We start from the raw sequence: 24,459 nt of genomic DNA on the forward strand, positions 1-24,459 counted from the left end.
CCTGCTGGGGGTCCCCGGGAGCGCGGCTGCTGCTTCCTCCCAGGCTTCCCGCCCCGCCCCGCGCGGCTGTCCCGCTTCCCGAGCCCGGCCGGGGGCTTCCCGGGCCCAGCGCCGCGCGCGCCTTTAGCAAAAGGACCTAGCGTGAAAAAGCGCCCAGTCCCTTTAGATACGGCCGCCGCGGAGGGCAGGGCCCCGCTGGGTTGTTACAAGGCTTGGGCTCGTTCCTCTTTCTCAAGTTTTTAATGGGAGAAGGGCAGGGAGTCAATCGCAATAATCTTTAAAAAGATGAACTTTTAAAAGAACAGAAGCAGAAGTTTTGAAAATAACGGGCAGAATTTATTATATATTCTGTGAAAAGCGAACAGAACAGATTCACAAAGAGCGTGACCCCGGAGAAGACTTGTAAAGTCTCCCCTCCCCTCCGTGGTAAGGAAGCGTCTCCCGGAGAGCGAACGTTCCTTAGTCTGTTTCCAGACTCTTTTGTTGCTTTTCTGATCGCTTCCCCCGCGTTCCGATTTCTGGTTTTTAACAGGATCCTTAGTTATACAGTACGTAGAGAATCTATATATTCCAGGACAGCAAGAGGGATCTAGGGGAAATTGTCAGTGATTTGTAAACAAAAGTTTTAAGGAAAATGCAGTTCATGAACCAAGAGCCTGGGGAGCTGGGAAGCAGGGGCATGAAAAACCCCACTTTACCGTGTACGGAACTGCTAATTATTTTATTTAAATTCAGAATTTAAGACTGAAGTCCCGAAGCCCGACGGTAGGATTGGAACCTGCGTCCCTACTATTCCGGTTCTACCAGTGCTTCCCCAGGGAATGAAGATGGGACCGGGGGTGCGAGGCTGAGCTGGGCGGTCCAGGGAGGGAGACCGGCCCAGGACGCTGCGCAGGGCGGGCCAAGAACCCTGCGCCGGCTGCTTTGTGCGTCCTTACTGAAGCAGGCAGCGCGGGGAAAGGCAGAGTTCTGAGTCCGGGGCCGGGTCTGGGTTCCGATCCTACCGTGGAAACCCGCCCCTGAAAGCGCTGGGCTTAAAAGGGGAGGAAAATGAACACACTTGGGGCTCAAGCTCAAAAGCAGCCGGAGGAACTGAGGAGGGAAGAGAAGCCCATCAACCTTCTGGCCCCAAAAGGCAGCTTCGGGCTTCCTCCTCTGTCGGGGATGGGGAGCGGGAAGGAAAACGGGCAGGAGAGGGGGGCCCTTGGAATTCTAGAAATTCCTCGGCTGTGGAGTGGACGAGTGACGGCCGGGAAACCTCAGAGCCGGGCGCTGGGACTCCCAGCTGGAGTTTGCAGACGGTCCCAGCACCGAAAATGGCTGTGTTTGCTGTATCTGGGGAGCTAGAGTCTCTGTGGTGGGGGCCCCCGGGCTGCCAAGACATTAAGAACAGCAGACCCCTGGTCCCGAGCTCGGGACAGATGAAGCCGCCCCCCAGGCCAGCCCTTCTCCCGTCGCTTTCCATGGGGTTCGCTCTATTATCCCACCGGATTCTTTCCCTGTCAGAAGCAGAAAAGGGAACTGGCAGCTTTCCCAACTTCAGGCCGAATTGAAATTTCATTTGAAATGAAAAGTCCGAGTGGAAGCCCATAGAACATCCTGGCTGTTGTGCCTTTGAATTGTTTGGGATTTCTGGAAGGGATGCCGGGCTGTTGTTGGTGAAGCAAAGGCTGAAGCCCGGCTTTTGCCTCTCTCTGAATCTCCTGCAGTCCCTGAACAAAGCCAAGGAAAAGGTCCTGGATTTCTAGCACGGCCAGCCCCTTGCTCATGAAGCCCAGCATGTCCGTAGTGGTAAATATGAAGTCTCTAAGTACCAGCCAGCCACCGTACCCTCCTGGGATGCTACAGTTAGCGGCTCTCAGGCCTTCCTGAGACCGAAAAGCACTGGCTCTGTGTCTTCCCCCCCACATTTCTCCCATCCTAACGCTACAGAAGTTTAGTGAGCCATGAGAAGAAACAGAAAACAGTGGAGGAGATCCAGGGGAAGCTCAGGAGCTTAAAGCCTGTCTTCCCTGCCACATCCGCGAGACCCGCCTCGACGAGGGCTGGCACAGAGCTTGTAGGGCTGGGGTTGCAAAGTGCCCCAGAAAACGTAATCTCGCTCATTCCCAGAGGCTCCTTCAGGACACTGCAGCCGAAACTCCCGGAGCAGGTTGGCAAACACCAGGAAGAGTTCCGCCTTGGCCAGCAGCTCGCCCAAGCACACTCGATGACCTGGAAGAAGAATAGGACCATCAGTACTATCTGGGGTATCCACCCCCATCTCCACCGCCCATGCTCATGGAGTGAAGCTCTCCGGGCATTACCTGCAGAGAAGGGCAAGAAAGCCTCATGGATCACAAAGTTTCCTTTTCGGTCCAAGAAGTGCTCAGGATTGAACTGCCAGGGGGTCTCCCAGTGCTCGGGGTCAAACAATACCGAGGCCAGGTTCGGTAAGATGATTGTGCCCTACAGAAAGGGAAAAAGGACTATGGCTGCTGGCTACAGCAGGAATGGGCAGGCCCAGTGAAAACAAACTAGAAGCAGTGCTTCTTGACCCCATTTGGGGATTCTCTTAGCAAAGATCCTGGAGTGTTTTTTCATTTCCTTCTGTAGCTCGTTTACAGATAAGAAAATTGAGACAAACAGGAAGAAGTGACTGGCCCAGGATGACGTAACTTATATAAGTGTCTGGAACTGGCATTCTATGCACTATGACTCCTCTCAGTGAACATTATGTGTATTATGTGGAACAATCTATTTTTGGTGGTGATGGTGATGATGATGATGGTGATGATGGTGATGATGATGATGGGATGGGTTGGTGATGGTGATGATGAACAAACTCACACTTGTTCAGGCAATAAGAATAGCTCAGTCTTTGAATATGCTCTGGAGACCAAAGGGAATATTTCAGCCTACTGAAAAGTTGGGACTTGACTCCATTCCCAACACACACACACACACACACACACACACACACACACACACACAAACACCTGTACCCTGGGTGATGTCACATATTTGAAGTCAGCAGGAGATATCTGGAGAAGGAGCTCTGGCCCTAGTGGAAGAGATGGAACTTGAGCCAAACTGTGAATTACTCCCTCGTCACGGCCCTGCACCTGGCATGGTGCCGTGCGCATCACAGATGCTTCATCAGTATATCATGGCCCAGGTAGAACTGATGGGGAAAGAAGAGAAAGCTCCTCAGGGACCATGGACATCGTGGAGAGGGGATGGCCAGATCCCATCTCACTGGAATGGGATGGGGTGGGGGAAGGGGAACAGTAGATTATTAGTGCTCCGTGGACAGGGCCAGCCCTTGTACCTTGTGGATGAAAAATCCCTGCACAGTGGTGGCCGTCACACACTTGCGCACAGCGCCCACGGAGATGACACTACAAAAGCGTTGTACTTCGTGGAGGACGGCGTTGGTGTAAGGCAAGCGCTTGCGGTCGTCAAAGCTGATCACCTGGGATGGACCCAGGACTGTGTCCAACTCCTCCTGAACCTTTTCTGCAGAGAGATTCTCTGGGTCATTTGGGTACCAGTCTTTTGGGATTTGATGCTCTTGGAGTTTGTCTTATTCCACAGGAGATGGGATTCTCCTGTATATAAGAAGCATCTACTTTGGGGTAGCTAAATGGTACAGTAGATTGAGCACTAACCCCGAAGCCTGAAGAACCTGAGTTCAAATCTGGCTTCAGACACTTAACACTTCCTGGCTGTGTAACCTTGGGCAAGTCACTTAACCTCAATTGCCTCAGCAAAAAAAAAAAAAAGCATCTACTTCAAGGTAACCCATACCTCAGTCCTACCATGTATTGCATTCAGTCATATGCTGAACACCTCTGAGCAGGACCATGCTCTGGGTTATGAGGAGAAACAAGAGCCAGACTCCTTGCCTTATTATTTCCAAAGCTCATTCACTGACAGCAGTGAAAGGTCACTACCATCCCTCTGGCCCATAGTCCAATGCCAGGAATCTGCAGAGGGCCCTATCCTCTATCATTCCTTTTGTTCTTCTAAAATAGGCCACAAGGGCGCAAGATGTTGACATGATCTCTTGAACCTCTCGCTACAAAGATAAGGAAACTCAGAGTCAGAAAATTGAAGACCTTCTCAAACTCATCTACCCTAATCAAAACTAATTTGCCTCCTTACCAATAACAACTTCCTTTCTTTAGCACTTTCCTGACCACCTTGAGCACAGGTAATCCAAATATGATTTCCCTATCCTACGTTGGGGAAACTGAGTTCTAGTGACCCAAGTCATCAACACTAGTTGGTTATTCTGCAAATAGCAATACAATCTTCAGTAGCTGTTTACAAAGTACTTTCCTCAAAAAAGTGAGGTGAGGGTAGGTGAGGCAGGTAATATAATATTTATGGATGGAGAAACTGGGAGTCAGAGAGGATATGGTTTATTGAAGGTCCCATAATTCTGAGTAGTAAATGCCAGAGCTAGATGTTTCATGCAAACCTTCAGTCTCTAAGCCTAGAGTGCTGCACTGAATTGTACTGGATTTCAGGGTAAGTGATAGCCAGGAGTAGTCCTATTTTTTTTCCTGAGGCAATTGGGATTAAGTGACTTGCCCAGGGTCACATAGCTAGGAAGTGTTAAGTGTATGAGGCCAGATTTGAAGTCAGGTCTTCCTGACTTCAGAGCTGGTGCTCTATCTCTTGTACCACTTAGCTGCCTCCATGTTTTTTTTTTTTTTTAATGTGAAATTCTTCTGTACATACTTCCACAATTGTGCTGCACAAGAAAAATCAGATCAAAAAAGAAAACAAAAGAAAACAAAATGCAAGCAAATGAGCAAAAAAAGTGAAAATGTTAGTTGTGAACCACACTCATTTCCCACAATTCTCTCTCTGGGTGCAGAATCATCACAAGACCATTGGAACTGATCTGAATCACCTCATTGTTGAAGAGAGCCATGTCCATTAGAATTGATCATGGTATAATATTGCTGTTGTGTACAATGTTCTCCTGGTTCCACTCATGTCACTTAGCATCAGTTCATGTAGATCTCTCCAAGCCTCTCTGAAATCATCCTGCTGATCATTTCTTACAGAACAATAATATTCCATAACCTTCATATACCATTACTTATTCATCCATTCCCCAGCTGATAGGCAGCCATTCAATTTCCAGTTCCTTGCCACTATAAAAGAGCTGTTACAAACATTTTTGTACACATCCCTTTCCCTCCTTTATGACCTCTTTGGGATATAAGCCCAGTAGAGACACAACTGGATCCAATGGTATTCACAGTTTGGTAGCCCTTTGAGTATAGTTCCAAATTGCTCTTAAATGGTTGAATCAGTCCACTAACAATGTATCAGTGTCCCAATTTCCCCACATCTCCTCCAACATTCTTCATTATCTTTTCCTGTCATCTTAGCCAATCTGAGAGGTATATAATGGTATCTCAGGGTTGTCTTAATTGCATTTCTCTGATCAATAGTGATTTATAGCATTTTTTCATATGACTAGAAATGGTTTTAATTTCTTCATCTGAAATTGTCTGTTCATATCCTTTGACCATTTTATTAATTGGAGAATTAACTCCATGCTTTCACTTGGGAGGATGGGGAGGGGGATATCCTAAGAATAAAAATCAGCCTCAGATTCCCCAGGAATGGCTGACGAACCATTGAGTTATACAGGACCATTCATCATCTACCCATCTGTAAGTGCCAATCCTGGGGGGATGACTACTTTATTCAGGGATGAACTCTGGCAAGATATGAGAAAGCCTTCCTTAGAGAGCTCATGGCCTGTGTTGAGCTTCCCTTTTCCCAGTGTGTCCTCACCTTGAACATCTCTATGATGGATCATATAGAGTAGTGCCCAGCGCAGGGTAGTGGCTGTAGTTTCAGTGCCTCCTAGGAAGAGATCAATGATTACTTGGACCAAATTCTCTTCATTGAATGTGGACAAAGGGTCATCCTTTTTCTGTAAGGAAAAAAAAAAAAAACACCACAAGATAGGATTAATGAGTGGATGCTCCTGACTCTCTAGCCCTCCTTTGTTCTGAGCACCCATTGGCAAGTCCCAAACTTCCCCAAATTGGCGATCAGAATTCTCAGGAAGTTCTCAATTCTGTCATCCTTGGAGCCCAAGTCTATAAGACTTTAGCTCTGGCCCAAGACAGAGAAAAGTCAAAGGAAGCAAAGAAGTAATATGGTCCTTCTAAGGGGCCTGAGGAGCTCTGAAAGCTTTCCTAAAGAACAGAGAACATGATATCAGATTGACTTCTAGGGAAAGCAATTCTCTCTGAGTATACAAGAAGAAAGCTGAAGCTTAAAGGTGGCCCAGAATTCCTGACATGGTTCTTACCTTAGTAATCTGAGCCAAATAGCAGCTGATAAAGTCCTCTGAGTCTTTGGGCCCCCTTTGTTTGTGGCTCTGGATCTCTTGGAAGATGAGATTCTTCACGATCTCCTGATACTGAAAGATCTTGTGGTGAGGTCCAGGGAGTTGGCGCAGTAGCCATGGAAAGACATCATACAACTGCATAAAAGGACCCACATTTAATATAAGAACTTGTGGAACTTATTAGATTCAACTTACTGAAAACAACCTGGAAAAGCTTAGCGTTTCTAGAAGCTTATGAGAATAAATTAGAATGACAATGAGTCTGCAGTGGAAAATGAGTGGAAGGAGAGTTTCAAAAAGGGACAGAGAAGTTCCTATTAAAGCAGCACGTTATTTAATTCCCGGGCTTTGATGAGGATGTTGGTTCCATCACGAACTAGCCATTGACCTGAGGCAAATCCCTTAATTTTGCTGAAACTTCATGTCCTGATCTGTTAAATAGGCTTAATTATACCTACCCAACTTATTTTGCAGGATCGTTGAGGTCAACACTTTATAAATCATAAAGTACTAATATAAGTGTGACCTTCATTATTGTCATACGGTGAAATATGGCTATGTTTTCCTACCTCAGATGACCACTCCAGAGGACTGGTCAGTGAGGTACCTGGAGGTACTGTTGGACCTGCCATGGGAGAAATATTTGAGGAAAGAGAGAGGCCAAAATGGGAACCATGATTGAGTCAACCTATGTCTTCCCTTAAGCTAATCTCTTGAGATAAGACTTTGGAATCATGATATGAGAATCTTTGAGCATGAAGTGCAGAGGTTGATTGGTTGTGGTCTTTCATTCTTGAAGAGGACCAAAATAAGTTGGAATCAAGAACAGTATGTCTGATTATGGTTGATCAGACCAATATGAGTTTGGAATGCTCTACATAGGTTGGGCACAGTCTAGGTGAACAGTTTGAGGTAAGATGCTTTGGATCAGTCCCTGAAATATGAGTCTTTGGGCTCGAAACGATTCTTGGGAGCAAGCAAGGCATGTATTCAGAGCTAAAATAGAAATAGAAAGCAGAATAGAAGCAGAGTGCCTAGAAGATGTATCCAGAGGTAGATTTTCAGTATCTGGTCTAGCCATGGAAACTTGTGACTAATGAACACCTTTGTGTTTATGAGATCCAGAGTCACAAAGAGTGGAAGGTTTGAACCATAACACATGGCCTGTGTTTCTTTGAACTCTCGCATTTGAGGTTGTCTGAACCCAAAGTGGGAGGTTTGAACCTGAGTACCTGGATTGTGGCTGTATCCACAATTAGTACTTTTGGACAGGACGTTCAATTGGAGTACATCAAGAATAGGGGCAACTAGTTGGTGCGGTGGCTAGAGCACCAGCCCTGAAGTCAGGAGGATCTGAGTCCAAATCCAGCCTCAGACTCTTAACACTTCCTAGCTGTATGACTCTGGACAAGTCACTTAACCCCAATTGCTTCAGCAAAAAAAAAGAAAAGAATAGAAAAGAAATATAACAAGAATGTGACAATAGACAGAAACTCAGGAGGAATAAACATTAATCCAAAAATCTGCCTGGATAAAACCCAAGGGATTAAGGGATCAAGTGGCCCTTTGCCTAAAGTCCTTTGAGCATTGCCACCCACAAAAGATTTAGGATTAAAAAGGAAAGGTTGCTACTCTCTGAAAGCCAAAAAGAACTTGGCATTATCACCCACCCCAGAGTGCCCTCTAGTGTTGTCTACAGTCAGATCTCTGTTGGGTCACTAACACTTGGTCCTTATAACAGAACAAGATCAGGAAACTAGTCAACAGAACCCCCTAGTGGTTAAATTATTTTTAGCAGTATGCGCATGAGTGGCACTCAAAGTATGAATATGTAGAATAATTACTAGTTACATGTGCCAGGACTATTGGTATAGTCTCTCAGTCTCTGTGCTTCCATTTTCTCCCTTCTCTAATATTCCTTCAAAGTAATCTTCTTAAAGCACAGGTATGCCCTCATACTTCCCAGCTCGGTTTTCAATGGCTTCCTGTTGTTTGTATAATAAAATACAAATCCCCAACTTAGCTGTTAAAGCCCTTCAAAGACTGGTTCTGGACTACGTTTCCAATCTTATTTCACTCTGTGCTCCTTAGTTCGTTCTACATTGAGGATAACCCTTCCAATACATGGAGGAAGTAGGAGATAGCTCTTCTAGAAAAAAAAAAAGCCTCCTGGGAAAAATGATTTGTCTAACCTTTTCTGCCACAACTGTCTGGTCAGATGCTACTTATGTGTGTGTCCTTTGGGTCTCAATAGATACTTAACTGACTGAGAAGGCAGGTTTCACAGGTTGCTTCCTGTAGATCATTACCCAAGAAGGCATCAAAATCCCTGAACAAATGACTGACAGCACGACCCCAACCCCAGCTTACCCGGCGCCAGATGGTAGTGACAAAAGCCAGCCCAAAGTCAATTGCTTTCATCATTTCTTGGAAGAAGGGATCCCCGTGGGAGAAGCGATGGCCAAACACTAGAGCACAGATCACATTGGCTGCTACCCAGACAATAGGAACATGGGGGTCGAAGGATTTGCCTTTGAGAGAGAAAGGATGAGATATAGAAGCGAATGGCAATAGAGGTTTTAGCTACACCTGCCAGTATTCTAGGCTGATCTGAAGAGAGATAATGATTTTTTTTTGTTTTTCCCTTCCCCTCTCCTTCTCTTTCTTTCCCTTTCCTCTGTTTCTCTTGTCTTTCCTTCCCTCTCCTCTTCCTCTTTCCCTTCTTCCTCCCTTTCTTTTTCCTTTCCTTTCCCTTCCCTTCCCTTCTCCCCTTGGCCTGGCTCTGTCTTAATTTGTAACTACAATTGCTTGTACTATTGACTCACCAACTTATCACTCCTCTCCACACACACACCTGGGCTGCATGTTGGAAAGGTAGTGTGGTATAATAAAAAACAAAAATTAAATTTGGAATGAGAAAAGATCTGGGTTCAAATTCTGTCATCAGCATTGACAAGCTGTATAGCTTTAAACAAGTGGCTTTGCCTCTTTGGGTCTTGACTTCCTCACCTTTAAAATCATAGAGAGATAATCATAGTATGGATTAAGAACTGACTTTGGAGTTGGGACGATACCTTATAATGGCACTATGAGCATCCAAGAGGATAAAGGAAGAGTAGATTCTCATCTACACTGGAAAAGAAGATTTTTTAAAGAAAGTCTCTGATTAGTTTGGTTAAAAAAAAAAAATCAAACCACTCGGTTCCCAGGGCTGTAGCAGAATCCAGTGAGAGGTCTGTAAAAACTGCTTTGTAAACCTGAAGATGATAAATGTCAGCCATTAGTATTGCTGCCCACTTCCACCTCAACTTCCCATTTCCTACCATTTTCTCTGCGAAAGATCTCCACCAGGTACTGTGCCTCCTCCTGCAGTCGCTGCTCCAGGGCTTTCTTGCCCATCCCCAGGCTGCGTAGGGTGGTCAGACCAAAGCGTCTCTGCTGTAACCAGGTGTGACCACTGGTGGAGATGATCCCTGATGCCAATGGAAAAAGGAGGTTTTAGTGACATTCTACCCCTGCTTTACTATGACTTATGGTTACACTCCCTATACCATATGATGACAAAGTTCACCCAGTTCAATGATAGTCTTTTTGACGCTGTTACTGGATCTTTTGTCCAATGTGGGACAAGAAGTATAAACTTTTAAATAACAGAGGACAGAGGCTGGTAGTAAGGTGGTCACGAGGGGATGCTCCTTATAACACAGCCCTCTTTTTGCCATTCCCTCTGCCTCGCTGCTTCCTCTGACCAAAGACCACAGGCTGGAAGACTTAAATCTCTGAGATCTGAAACTGCTTCCTTGGGCTCCATGTGGCCTTTTTTAGAAATGCATTGCATAGTCCGCTTTCTCCAGCAGGCTATACCTAAACTTGACATTCCACCCTGGCCATCTTGCCTTTTTCCCTACTGTCTTTGAGTGTATCCTCTTCCCAAACCCAACCTGGTCTGAAACCATAAACTAATCAATATTTTCAATGCAATTGAAAAGTGTGTGGCCACCGTCACCATCCTCTCTATTTCTCAAACCAAAACTTTTTTCCCTGGCCACCAGTCCCCTTTATGTAATATTTCCCTCTATTGAGAACATTAGTTTCTATAAGAGCTACCTTGTTTTTCTTTTTGTATCTCAAGACTTGGTACAATGCTTGTCACAGAGGGAGAATGTAGCAGATGCTTTTTTTTTATTCATTCACCCATTTATTGAAATGCTCATCCTAGTCCAGCAGGAGCTCATTGTAATATCCACAAATAATATCTAGAAAACCACTTGGTCTCTCCCTTCTGTTTTCCTCCAAGTTCACACCTCCCAAAATGAAGCTAGAGAAAAGGCCGATCTAAAGGCTGAAGGTTTATCGAGTTTCCTTAACCAGTCCCAGGCATAGCCCCACTTGTCATCCACAATTAGGCCTTCATCATGACCTCACTGTTGGTCGCAACGAGAGCGTTACCTTTGTCTCCAAACAGGTCCTCGAAGAGGGGGGTAATTGGGCGGTCAGCAAAGTCCTCTGAATGAGTGATTAAGGCATCCTTCACAGCCTGGAAACCATTCAGTACAACTACTGGCGTTGACCCCAACCACACAGTGAAGATGCTCCCATGTTTCCTGGCCAGCTGCAGAGGGAAGATGTGACTCTGGTTTGGGGGGAATCAGATGAGCTGTGTCTAAAATCTTGCCCTGCTGCTTAGTTCATGATCTGGGACAATCATTTCTCAGTTTACTCTTCTATAAAATGAGCAGATTGGAGTTGTAAGGGTTTGGCTGTGAAAAGAGAAAGTTTGATTGGCTTCTTCTCCTTTCTGAGTGGGATAGATTATACTTTTAGCAAGAAGTCATGTATCCAGGAGACTATGTCATGGCTGAGTCCAATGCCAGCTTTGTCCTAACTTAGACAAACTCCTGACTGAGAAGAGGACCTTTAAGGCTACCTTAATGGAATCTCCTCTAGTAATCCATGTCTCCGGGACACACAGGCAGGCAGGGTGGTATAATTGCCTATTGCCTGTGTCAAATCCTACTTCTAATGCATAGTATCCATGTGACTTTGGGCTAGTCATATAGCCTCCCTGTACCTCAGTTTTCTTATTTGTAAAGTGAGGGGGTTGGAGACTGATAGTCTTGTAGTTCTTCCAGATCTAAATCTATGATTCTTGATAATAGACAATTGGTCATCCAGCTTTTGCTTAGTCATTTCCAATTCTTAGGAAAATTACCCTTCTATCAAACTGAAATTTTACTTTACAACTCCACACCATTGCTCCTGCTTTGCCTTTTAGAAACTAAGAGAAACAACCTCTGTGCCTCCTCTTCCCCATGGCCAACACCAACATTTGCTCCTTCCCATCCAGAATCCTTACCAGCAGGAGAATGGGCTGGCAAGCTACAGTAGAGGCACAATTGGGGTGAACCAAGAACCAGAAAGGAGGACCAAAGTGCCATTTGTAGCAGGACATTAGCAGGTGTTTGGGCCTCAGGATAGATGGGGATCAGCCTCTGAGATGGGACTCACTCCCTTTCAAAAAAGCTCCTCGGATATAGCAGACAACTAATGACCGATTATTTTAGCAGGTTCCCCTATGCAATTAATATTCCCATTTATGCATCTGCTGAAGTTCAGAAATCTGGGCAGCAGAAGTCAATAAGCACCATCTCAGAATGCTCCTTCCCAGTCTAGAACTCCAATGATGAGATTTGGGAGAAAGCTGAGCTCTTCCCTTGGGTTCCCCTTTTCTGCTCCCCTCTGAGAACTCCCCTTCTTTGGAAAGTTGTTTTCTTCCATTGTCCTGTGAATGGGGGTTGAAGGAAGGCAGGCAAACAAACTTTGAATCATCAAGGAAGCCCTACCTGACTGAGCTTCTCAGGATGAAGCTGGAAATTCAACTGCAGCAGATTTCCAAGGATGGGGAGGGGGCACGGACCAGGAGGGAACTGGTTTCGGGCCAGGTAGAAACTGAGCATTCTCAGGAGCAGGAGGGAGGTGGCCAGTAGGGCCAGACCACTGACCAGCGAGAACATGTGGCTCCCGTGACTCTGCCTCAACTTGGTCTCCCAAAGTCTTCCCTCTGCTGTCTCTCACCTCCTCTCTGCTCTTCCCTTTTACTCCCCTTTTCTTTGTTAGCCTGTTTGTTTCTCCTATTCTCCTTTTCTTTGCCCTGTTTTTATTCTTCTTTTCTCCCTTCTCTATATTCTAATACATTTATGTTCTTTTCCTCTTCCCTGTTGTCTTCTCTATTTTCCTCTTTGGGTCTCTCTTCCCTTCTTCCTTCCTCGATTTAGTTCTATTCCCCTATTTTTTTTTGTCTTTACTTATTCTTTTTTATTCTGTTCTCATATGGAATATTTTCTCTTTTCTCTTTTTGTCTTTCCTTTCCTCTCCTCTCTTTTCCTTTCTTTTTTTCCCTTTTCCTTTCCTTTCCGTCTCCTATACAGTCATACTAAGTTTCCCTTCCTCTCTCTCTCCTTTTATATCAAGAACACACCGTGCACTCTGCATTCTAAACAAGGAAAAGCCTCAGGGGTGTTGTCTTAGTGTAGTGGAATGATCTCATTTTGGTTCCGTGAATGGGCCCACACCCTGGCCCCTCAGCAGAAGCTTAACCTGACATAGAAAGACATAGCCTCACCCTAAGGGAGGCGAACCACTCACCCATTTCCCCAACCCCTCAGAGAGCCAACATTATCTCTGGATTGCCTCTGACAATCAATGGCTCCATGAGTCAAGGAACTGACTCCCAGCCCCTTCCCCATTTCTCTGTCGTTATACTCCAGCTAGCAGTCACATACAGAAGAACCTCAATTCTATGGAGAGTGACTCTAACAGTCCTCTCTCTAGCCTCAAGAAGCAACAACCTCCTAATGGGATCCCCACCTCTAATTCCCCTGCCCAGTCCATACTTTTCACTACTCCCAGACAAAGTGCTGAAGGGCTGGCCAGTAGCCTCATGGGGCTACTAAAGGCAAAGTCAATGGATCATCCCAGGAGCCAGTCCTCTTTATTGTGCTCCCCAGTCTAGTCCCATAGCCCTGGATATAAGATGGACCATGGGAGAGCTGTTCATCTGGCTCAATCTAAATTCACCTTTTTGGCAGGAGAATCAATTCGAAAACATTTCTAACAATTCCTTGACTTTTCTAACACTATTAATCACCCCCTTCTCCTGGATGTTTTCTGAGTTTTCATGCCGCTCTCCTGGTTCTTATATGTCTGACTGCTCCTTCTTTTGAGGGATGCCTGCACCATTGCAGGTGTTAGATAGATGTTTGTTGACTGGCCATCACTCATGTCCCACCCTATATGCTTTTGTGTACAGCACAGCTCTGCTTGCTCTTCTCTACTCTTTCTCGCTCTTTTTTTAAATTTAAATTTATTTTTTAAAATAACTTTTTATTGACAGAACCCATGCCAGGGTAATTTTTTACAACACTGTCCCTTGCACTCACTTCTGTTCCGATTTTTCTCCTCCCTCCCTCCACCCCCTCCCCCAGATGGCAAGCAGTCCTATACATGTTAGATATGTTGCAGTATATCCTAGATACAATCTCTGTGTACAGAACCAAACAGTTCTCTTGTTGCACAGGGAGAATTGGATTCAGAAAGTATAGATAACCTGGGAAGAAAAACAAAAATGCAAGCAGTTTACATTCATTTCCCAGTGTTCTTTCTTTGGGTGTAGTCGCTTCTGTCCATCCTTGATCAATTGAAACTGAGTTAGATCTCTTTGTCAAAGAAATCCACTTCCATCAGAATACATCCTCATACAGTATGGTTGTTGAAGTGTATTATGATCTCCTGGTTCTGCTCATTTCACTCAGCATCGGTTCATGTAAGTCTCTGCAAGCCTCTCTGTATTCATCCTGCTGGTTATTCCTTACAGAACAATAATATTCCATAACATTCATATACCACAATTTACCCAACCATTCTCCAATTGATGGAGAATTCATTTTCCAGCTTCTGGCCACTACAAACAGGGCTGCCACAAACATTTTGGTACATACAGGTCCCTTTCCCTTCTTTAGTATCTCTTTGGGGTATAAGCCCAGTAGAAACACTGCTGAGACAAAGGGTATGCCCAGTTTGATAACTTTTTGAGCATAGTTCCAAATTGCTCTCCAGAATGGCTGGATGTGTTCACAATTCCACCAACAATGTATCAGTGTCCCAGTTTTCCCACATCCCCTTCAACATTCCCCATTATCTTTCCCTGTCACTCTAGCCAATCTGACAGGTGTGTAGTGGTATCTCAGAGTTGTCTTAATTTGCATTTCTCTGATTAATAATGATTTGGGCATATTTTCATATGGCTAGAAATAGTTTCAATTTCTTCGTCTGAGAATTGTCTGTTCATATCTTTTGATCTACTCTTTCTCTTCACTCTGTCTTGGGGATCTCAGGGTCTCCGTTCAGTCCAGTTATCATCTATATGCCCAACCCCCAATCTTTTTATTAGCTCCTGTCCAGCCTTGCTAATTGTCTGCTAGACAATTCCACCTGAACAGCCCATGGGTACCTCAAACTCATTATGTATGAAACAGAACTCATTATCTTCATGAAATCTACCCTTCTTTCCAACTTTCCTCTTTCTATTAAAGATACCATCATCTTTCCAGGCACCACCACGTGTAGTCTCGGGAGGATCCTTACACTTCCTTCTTCATTCCTATATCTAGTCAGTTAAAAATTAAAAGTTTAACATGGTGCTAGTAGCCATTATCCTGATTCTAGTCAACAGGAAGGAGCCAGAGCTCACATGGTCTCACATTGCCCCCCAAATGATCAGGTGCATCTATCCCATTGTACAACTATGAAAAACTCTTTAGCGTTCTGGGGAAAGAATCCCCTTCCATTTCTTAGAGTCAACTCTATACTGGACAATTTTCTAGGAGATACCGAGATGATTATAAATTCGACCAATCAGAAATCAGCTCTCAAGCTCTTACTTATTCTACTTCGAAAACTCCTAAACTCTGCTTCCTTGAACTTGCTGCTTCTTGAGCCTTCAAGACATAGTCTTGATATGATGGAATTTTGTCCATGGAAAGGGAGAGACATGTTTGAATGTTGCCTCCAGTTCTTTTACTCTTGGGGGAAACAACAATAACAATGAATGATACTCAAATCAAATAAGCAGATGCAAATCCACCATTCTTCTTGACCCCAGCAGTCCCCTAGCCATCCAGAAGTTATTTCCAATCCAGACATTCAGGAGGTTTCCCACTGTGCTTATTATCCCCTTGACTGCTCCTTCTGAAATTGGGCAGAGAAGCAGAAGCAATACAACCTGGTTTCCACTCAGTGATTAATTCATGCAGCCAGCTGGACCAGTCCTGGGGAGAGATGCAGAAACTGGGACTTGGGGCCTCTCATAGCAAGAGCATGAATTCAGTGTATATCAGAAAATAGAAGCTCCCACCATGGGCTTTCTTAGTCTCCGTGGACAGGTCATGTAGGGTCATCACACCACTTCCTCTGCTAAATGTCCTCCCTTCCTTCTCTTCTGTATTGTCAAAGTCTCTCTGCACCTCATGGCGGGAAGAAGGGCAGAGTGAAAGGGAGATCTCACATATTAGTTGATCTTAATTCTCAGTTTCACCCTAGTCTTCTATGGACACTTTTTGGAAATCTAGATCTAGGAAAAGAATTTACACAACGCCGTAATGCAAAAGGATGAACATAAAATGAAAGTTTGGATGACCAAAGTTGACCTCAAAGAAGGGGAAATCTTTCTACTGTTTCCTTAGAGATGGATGGTGCATTCATTCAGACCAAGCTCAGTATGTTTTGTTTATCTGCTTTGGGTGGAGGTCCATGGAAGGATTTTTTTTTCCTGATCATATAAGTGTTTGATAATATTCCTTGTGATGATCCTTACTCAATTCTTGGTTGACAATATGTTGTCTCCTCCCTATGCTCAGTAAGTGCTTTTCCATTGCTCTTTGAGTGAGAACTTCAATCCTGGGAAGCCTTTGAATTCTATGACTTGAAACCTCATTGTATTATCAGAAGAATCTTTTGTTTTTTAAAGATGGGTCATTTTTTTCTCAGAGAAGCTTGGGGTGATGAAAATTGCTGTAAAATTTCCCCAAAGCAATCCAGCTGACTCTCCTCCTCTTGTTTCACTTTGGACCAAGTTCATCACTGATGTGCAGCATCTATCCAAGGTATATGTGCCGAGGGGATAGCTTTACAGATTGTCACTCCATCTGTACATTTTATTTGAGACAACAAACATGCTTCATCCAAGCGTGGATTGTTTTTCCAGCATGGATAGCAGAAGGTGCTATTGCATAAACACACACACACAGGCACACGCACATACACATATGCACTACATGTTTTTTGAATTGAATTATCACATGTTACTTTGTTTTTTAGTTTTATATGTAATTCCTCTAACTTCATAGTGGGACCAGTAGTAACAATCAAACTTCATTCTACTTAGTAGCCCAATACAGTGCTTAATACACAGTAGGCACTTGATAAAAAAAAAAATGAAATTGAATTTCCTATGTTGGACTTTGATGTGATCATCCTTGGTCCTTTCATTCCTACTGCTCCATCACCATCTAGAATGAGACTTGAAAGATCCAGAAAATGAGACCAGATTAGATATAGTCCCTGATCTCAAAGTACTATAGAGGGAAGTTATGGACACATAAATATGACCTGAGCACATTCCTGGATGAAATAAAGAGATTAAGAGACCATTGGATTTGGCAAAGAGATCATTGGTAGCTCTGGAGAGATTGATTGCGGTAAGGTGGTGAGGTTGAAAACCAGATTGCAAATCTGGAACTATGCCCAAAAAGTTATCAAATTGTGCATACCCTTTGATCCAGCATAGATAGCATTGGGCTTATATCCCAAAGAAATACTAAAGAAGGGAAAGGGACCTGTATGTGCCAAAATGTTTGTAGCAGCCCTGTTTATAGTGGCTAGAAACTGGAAAATGAATGGATGTCCATCAATGGGAGAATGGCTGGGTAAATTGTGGTATATGAATGTTATGGAATATTATTGTTCTGTAAGAAATGACCAGCAGGATGAATACAGAGAGGACTGGCAAGACTTACATGAACTGATGCTGAGTGAAATGAGCAGAACCAGGAGATCATTATACACTTCGACAATGATATTGTATGAGTACATATTTTGATGGAAGTGGATTTCTTTGACAAAGCAACCTAACTGAGTTTCAATTGATAAATGACGGACAGAAGCAGCTACACCCAAAGAAAGAACACTGAGAAACGAATGTGAACTATCTGCATTTTTGTTTTTCTTCCCGGGTTATTTCTACCTTCTGAATCCAATTCTCCCTATGCAACAAGAGAACTGTTCGGTTCTGCAAACATATATTGTATCTAGGATATACTGCAACATATCTAATATATATAGGACTGCTTGCCATCTAGGGGAGGGGGTGGAGGGAGGGAGGGGAAAAATCGGAACAGAAACGAGTGCAAGGGATAATGTTGTAAAAAAAATTACCCTGGCATGGATTCTGTCAATATAAAGTAATTATTAAATAAAAATTAAAAAAAAAGTTTACAAAAAAAAAGAAAGAAAGAAAGAAAAGAAAACCAGATTGCAAAAGGTTGCGTGAGTTATAAAGAAAAAAAAAAGACTTTTTCCCATTTGTTGGAATTGAGCTCTCATATAGTCCCAACCTGCTCAGCTCCTCCTTCTTTCCCTCTCTCTTCTTCCCTCACCCAACAATCAACATCAGCCAGCTGGATAGGACAGGGGCCTTGGGGCGGGGGGAAGGCAGGCTTCCATGGGGACTTTTCTTCTAACAAGGGATACACCTCACTGCTGAGGCCAGAAATTTCCCAAGTAACCCAAGAATTTCTTGGGGATTCCAAAGTCCTTTAGAGATTCAAAATTTAGGTAGCCCTTTCCCACCTTTTAACTTTGGGCACATACTAAGCTCTTAATAATGTTTGTTGATTGGTTGATTGATTAAGTTCACCATTAAATATATAACTACAGAGAATTCCTAATTGGGGCAACTGAATAGAGCTGAGATTGAAGTCAGGAAGACTCATCTTCAGGAGTTCCAATCTGGCCTCAAACACTTAGTAGCTGTTTGATTCTATTCAACCCTTTTTGCCTCAGTTTCTTCATCTGTAAAATGGACTAGAGAAGGAAATGGTATCTTTTTATTTTTTAAATTTTTCTAATTATTTGTTTTATTTTTTCTGCTTATACATGTATATTGACTTTTTAAATACACATTTTTTCCATGAATCATGTTGTGGAAAAAAAATCAGAACAAAAGGACAAAAAAAAAAATCTACGAGAGAAAACAGAAAAAAAGAGTAAACATAGCATGTGTTGATTTACATTCATTCTCCATAATGCTTTTTCTGGATGCAGATGAAGTATTCTATTATAAAATTTATTGGGACTGCCTTGGATCACTGAACTACTGAGAACAACCAAGCCTTTCATAGTATTTGCTATTAATTTTGCTATTTTGCTATTACTGTGTATGATGTATTCTTAGTTCTTCTTTTACTCAGCATCAGTTCATGTAAATCTTTCCAGGCCTTTCTAAAAGGAGCTTGTTCATCATTTTTTATAGAAAAATAACATTCCATTACTTTCATATACCATAATTTGTTCAGCCATTCCCCAGCTGATGGGCATTTTCCAATTCTTTGCCACCACAAAAAGCTGCTACAAATATTTTTGCACATGTGGGTCCTTTTCCCTCCTTTATGATTTCCTTGGGGTACAGACCCAATAGAAGCACAGTTTTGTAGCCCTTTGACCATAATTCCAAATTGCTTTCCAGAATGTTTGTATCAATTCATGACTCCATCAACAATGTATTTGTCCCACTTTTCCCATATCCCCTCCAACATTTATTATTATTGTTTCTTGTCATTTTAGCTAGTCTGAGAGGTGTGAGATGATACCTCAGAGTTGTTTAATTTGCATTTCTCTAATCAATAATGATTTAGAGCATTTTTCATATGACATAGATGGCTTTAATTTCATGATCTGAAAATTGTCTGTTTATATGTTTTGACCACTTACCAACTGGGGAATGACTTGTATTCTTATAAATTTGACATAGTTCTTTATATATTTTAGAAATGAGAACTTTATCAGAAATGCTGCTATAAATTTTTTTCCCTAGCTTTGTACTTCCCATTGGTTGTTTCTGCAAAACCTTTTTAATTTAATGTAATCAAAGTTGACCATTTTATATTTTATAATGTTCTCTAGTTCTTTTTTGGTCATAAATTTCTCCCTTCTCCAAAGATCTGATAGGCAAACTATCCCTTGCTCTTATAATTTGTACATGGTATCATCCTTTATGCCCAAATCATATACCCATTTTGACTTTATTTTGGTATGGGGTATGAGATGTAAGTCTGTATGGAGTTTCTGACATATTATTTTCCAGTTTCCCCAACAATTTTTGTGAGGTAGGAGTTCTTATCCCAGAAGTGGGGTCTAACACTAGATTACTATAGTTGTGTGTGTGTGTGTGTGTGTGTGTGTATACTGTGTCATGCATATCTAACCTGTATTCACTGATCCATCACTTTATTTCTTAGCCAGCATCAAATGGTTTTGATGACTGCTACTTTATAATAGAGTTTTGAGTGTGGTACTGCTAGGCCACCATCCTTTGTAATTTTCCCCACTAATCCCTTTGATATTCTTGCTTTTTTGTTCTTCCAGAAGAGTTTTGTTATTATTTTTCATACCTCCATAAAATACATTTTTGGTAGTTTGATTGGTATGTTACTGAACAGGTAGATGAATTTAGGTAGAATTGTCATTTTTATCATATTAGCTCAATTTATCCATAAGCAATTGATGTTCTTCCAATTGTTTAGAGCTGATTTTATTTGTGTGAGAAGTATTTTGTAATTGTGTTCATACAGTTCCTGGGTTTGTCTTGGAAGGTAGACACCCAACTATTTTATTTTGTCTAATTATTTTACATGGGATTTCTCTATCTCTTGCTGCTGGGCTTTGTCAGTAATATAAAGAAATGCTGATGATTTGTGTGGATTTCTTTTACATTCTACAACTTTGATATCACTGTGAATTGTTTCAAGTAGGTTTTTGGATGATTTTCTAGGAATCTCTAAGTATATCATCATATCTTCCAAGAGTGACAATTTTATCTCTTCATTGCCTATTCTAATTTTTAAAATTTCTTTTTCTTATTGCAAAAGTCAACATTTCGAATACAACATTGAATAATAGTGGTGATAATGGGTATCCTTGTTTCACCCCTGATCTTATTGGGAATTTATTCAGCTTCTTTCCATTACAAATAATGCTTGCTCATGGTTTTAGAGAGATGCTGATTATTATTTTAACAGAAAACCCCTTTATCCCTATACTCACTAGTGTTTTCTATAGGGATGGGTGCTGTATTTTGTCAAAAGCATTTTCTACATCTTTTGAGATTATCATATGATTTCTGTTTGTTTTATTATTGTTATAGTCGATTATGGCAATAGTTTTCCTGATATTAAACCATATTCCTGATATAAATCCCACTTTTGGTCATTGTGTAGCCTGCTGATAAGTTATTGTAATCTTTTTGCTAATATTTTTAGCAATTTTTAAATATTTAAAATTTTTGCATTGATATTCACTAAGGAGACTGATCTGTAATTTTCTTTTTCTGTTCTGTTTCTTCCTGGTTTAGGTTATCAGTACCATATTTGTGTCATAGAAGGAATGTGGCAGGACTCCTTCTTTACTACTTTTCCAAATATTTTACTTAGTATTAGAATTAATTGTTCTTTAAATGTTTAGTAGAATTCACATGTAAATCCCTCTGGCCCAGGGAGTGATTTGCCACAAAAACCCCAAATGAATCATGAAGAATTGGATTAAAACAGCTGAATAATAAGAATTTTCAACTCCTCTTTAAGTTGGAAGGAATCTTAGAGGCCAGCTTACCCCAAGTCCTTTACTTATAAACAAGGTTCTAGAAAGATAAAGGTCTCTGAATAAATTAAGAGAAAACAAAGGATTGAACATGGTTTCAAATCAAGCATTGTTTTCCTATTTCTTCTTCTCCAAAATAAAACTTCAACATGGCAGCTTTGTGGTACAGTGAATAGAGCATTGGACCTGGCTTTAGTTATATTCTGGGCAAGTCACAACCTGTTTGCCTCATTGTCCTCATCTGTAAAATGGGAGTCATAATAGCACTTACCTCCTAAAGTTTCTGTGAACATAAAATGAGATATTTGTAAAAACACTTTGCTATAGAAATGCTGATTTATTATTATTATATACATGTCATTCTCCCAATAGACAAAACCGAAGAAATGGATTTCATTGTACTTAGTCTTCTGCTTCTTTGCACAGTCCCTAGGTCAGTGAGAGCTCGGTCCTTGACATCAGCCTAGAGTTCCCTTTGAACAGAGACACTCCAGTGTTGGGGAGCCACTGGTCTAAGGCTGCCCTTTTCCTCCCAGGTCTCTTCCTTAATTTCCCATGCCTACTGCCAAATTAGCATACCGTGACAATGTTACTAGATCTGTATCACAAGGGCAAAGCCAAATAGGGCAGAGCCTGGCAAGAATTTCAGATTTTGTAAGATTAGTAATGAAGTAAGAAGCTTCATTCTATAAGCTTGTTAATTAAAAGTTTCATTTAATTCCTCCATTCATAGGATCAGAACACCTAGGACTAGAAGTATCTGAGTTTAACCTCCCCATTTTATAGATCAGGAAACTGAGGCCCCAAGCTAGGAAGTCCTGGCCCAAGTTCATATAGATAGTAAAAAGCAGAGTTCAGCTCCTCTTGTCTCCAGACTCTTTTTTTTTTTTTTTTTTTTTTTTGGCCATGGTTGAACTACCTTCCCTAAGATCCTTTCTCAACATTTCCTCTTGATTGAAGAACCCTCTGGGTTTTTGGAAACTGTGCCACAGAGCATACATCTGGCAGGTCCAACAAGCTGGAAAGGCTTCCAGGCTAAACTCAGGAACAGACAGAAATGAGCTTTCACTACCCTGGCTTACCTGCCCTTTGAAGCCCATTCATCTGTTTGGTGAGTTCCGGCCATGACCATTTCATGAGGAGCCTAACATGTTCACTTCACACCCAGTTTGATATTTTTGTTTTGTTTTGGTTTCTTTGTAGGTACTTATTTATTTTTAAAACTTTTTGTAAAGTTCTTGGTTTGATTTTCTGGAGGTCTTAGGAACAGCTTTCATTTCAGTTCAGTAATCACCACGAGAACAGCCAAGTGTTAATGTCCAAAAGTCTTTATTGTTTCCTTCAAAGTCTTATCTCCTTTTCTGGGGCCAGGTTAGTTCTCTTAAGGCCTTCCAGAGTCTTGGTTTCAGTGGAGAAGTGCAGGAGGCCAGGCCAGCCACCAGTGCCTGACCGAAGATGGAATTGAATCTCTTTCTCCTTTCCCCCTGGCTTATATGAGCTATTCAGAATATAAACCAATCATTATATCACTAGGAAACCATTATTTGTTGTAAGATTAAGTCAATCATACTGAACTTAAAGAACTATTAAGCACCATGCTAAACTAAATAACCATTGTCTTTATCAATTCCACTGACTTGGCACCTTGTAAGAATCCTTGTTTCAGAGTCCTGGCCCATAACATCTCCTGCTTTCTTTTGTTTTACAACATAAGGTGGTCACACTCTCCCTGACTTCTCAAGGAGGTGAGAACTCCAAAAAGGAGGTGATCATGGCTTCCCTGACTGCTCAAAAAAGGGGTGAAAACATCATAAAAGGAGGTAATCACGTTCTCTCTGGCATCTCAGGAAGGGAGATGAAGACCAAAGGAAAATGAGGAATCAAACCAGATGAGCAGGTTTCTGAAGGGTCCTTCTTGAAACAGGTATACATAAATCTGTCAAGATGGGTGGTATTACATATAATTACATAATTTGTACAAGCACATAGTAACACAAGCTAGTAGTGATATAACAAATAACATGAATCAACATGAGGAATTATACATGTCCATAAGTCCTAGAAATAGTCCAAAAAGAATCTATTGTCCATTAGTTCATGTGTGTAGGGAATACAATGATTCCTGCAGATTTTGAAGTCCTGCATCAATCTTATCAAGAGTTTTTCATCTTAGGGAATCCAATGATTCCTGTGGTTTTGAAGTTCTGCAAGTCTTATGAACACTTTTTCATCTCAGGGAATCCAATGATTCCTGAGGGTTTTGAAGTTTTGCCAAGTCTTATGAACAATTTTTCATCTCAGGAAGTCCAATGATTCCTGCTGGTTTTGAAGTTCTATAACAGTCTCATTATCAGCCATGCTCTTTCAGTGTCAGATGTTTTTTAGGTCTTCTCCTTTGTTTCAAGGTTTTTCTCTGTTTCTGTTTCTCTCCGATGGCTTGTTGGCACCCATCTGATTCCTTCTCCACCTGTATAGATACAAGCAAACTCTTTCTCCCAAGCAGTTAACCTATCTAGTCCCTTCCATTCACCACTGTCTAGATCTCTCTTCATCACCTGGAGATTATATTGAAGCTGCTTGCACTGGACACTGCCCTTCTGTTGGGTTAAAAAGCCTGTATTCTCCCTAATTATAATCCTTTTTTTCCCACCTGATTGCTTCTCTGCTGATTGATCATATCAGAGTCCTGAACTTCTAAAGACTCTCTGGGTGTAATCTTGGCTGCCATCATGCCCCACCTGTTTTTGTTTGAGGTCTTGGAGCTGGGTCCCACCTCTCATTTCCCTGGGTCAATCTACATTCTGAGGCCCAGTGGAAGCCCTTGTTGCATACGGTTTTGGGTCTTGTTCTCCCACCCTGTTTTCTCACTCCGTCTCTTTGCCTACATTGAGCTTTCAGATGCCCTACTTTACTACACTGAAAGCATCAATGAGTCTCTCTGGAAGTCCCTTGCCAAGAGGGAACCCCTCTTCTGATGTCCTGCATTATAACCTGAGTATAAAAGGCATTTGTTCCCACCGTGGCACAGCATCTTATGATCTCTTCTAAAGGAGCATCTTTATGTGGTCCTCATACAATTCTTCTACAAACCTCATTAACATTTTCCTTAGCCAGTTGTCTTATAATTCCTGTAGCTGCATTTTCTCCAGTGATTCTTGTGACAG

The 24,459-nt window shown here is 42.2% G+C and overlaps 1 protein-coding gene across 1 annotated transcript; it reads right to left on the reverse strand.

The window, feature by feature from the left end:
* Positions 1 to 314: 314 nt before the first annotated feature.
* On the reverse strand, positions 315 to 12,778 carry LOC127563352 (cytochrome P450 2J2-like). The gene is made up of 9 exons (XM_051999757.1): positions 12,211 to 12,778; positions 10,817 to 10,979; positions 9,691 to 9,840; positions 8,738 to 8,898; positions 6,329 to 6,502; positions 5,803 to 5,944; positions 3,311 to 3,498; positions 2,307 to 2,448; positions 315 to 2,214 (listed from the first exon to the last, which is right to left on the reverse strand). Exons 1-9 carry the CDS (start codon positions 12,379 to 12,381, stop codon positions 1,997 to 1,999), a joined length of 1,509 nt encoding a protein of 502 aa, XP_051855717.1. The 5' UTR covers positions 12,382 to 12,778; the 3' UTR covers positions 315 to 1,996.
* Between the last annotated feature and the right edge of the window lie 11,681 nt (positions 12,779 to 24,459).

Source organism: Antechinus flavipes, chromosome 4 (genome assembly GCF_016432865.1).
Source record: "Antechinus flavipes isolate AdamAnt ecotype Samford, QLD, Australia chromosome 4, AdamAnt_v2, whole genome shotgun sequence".
NCBI classification, from domain to species: Eukaryota; Metazoa; Chordata; class Mammalia; order Dasyuromorphia; family Dasyuridae; genus Antechinus; species Antechinus flavipes.

Coding starts and splice junctions, on each gene's coding strand:
- LOC127563352 (XM_051999757.1), bottom strand. CDS start 12,381: ATGTTCTCGCTGGTCAGTGGTCTGGCCCTACTGGCCACCTCCCTCCTG. Junction 8,899..9,690: donor GATCTTTCGCAGAGAAAATG/GTAGGAAATGGG, acceptor TCTCTCTCAAAG/GCAAATCCTTCGACCCCCAT. Junction 5,945..6,328: donor ATTTGGCTCAGATTACTAAG/GTAAGAACCATG, acceptor TTTTCCTTACAG/AAAAAGGATGACCCTTTGTC.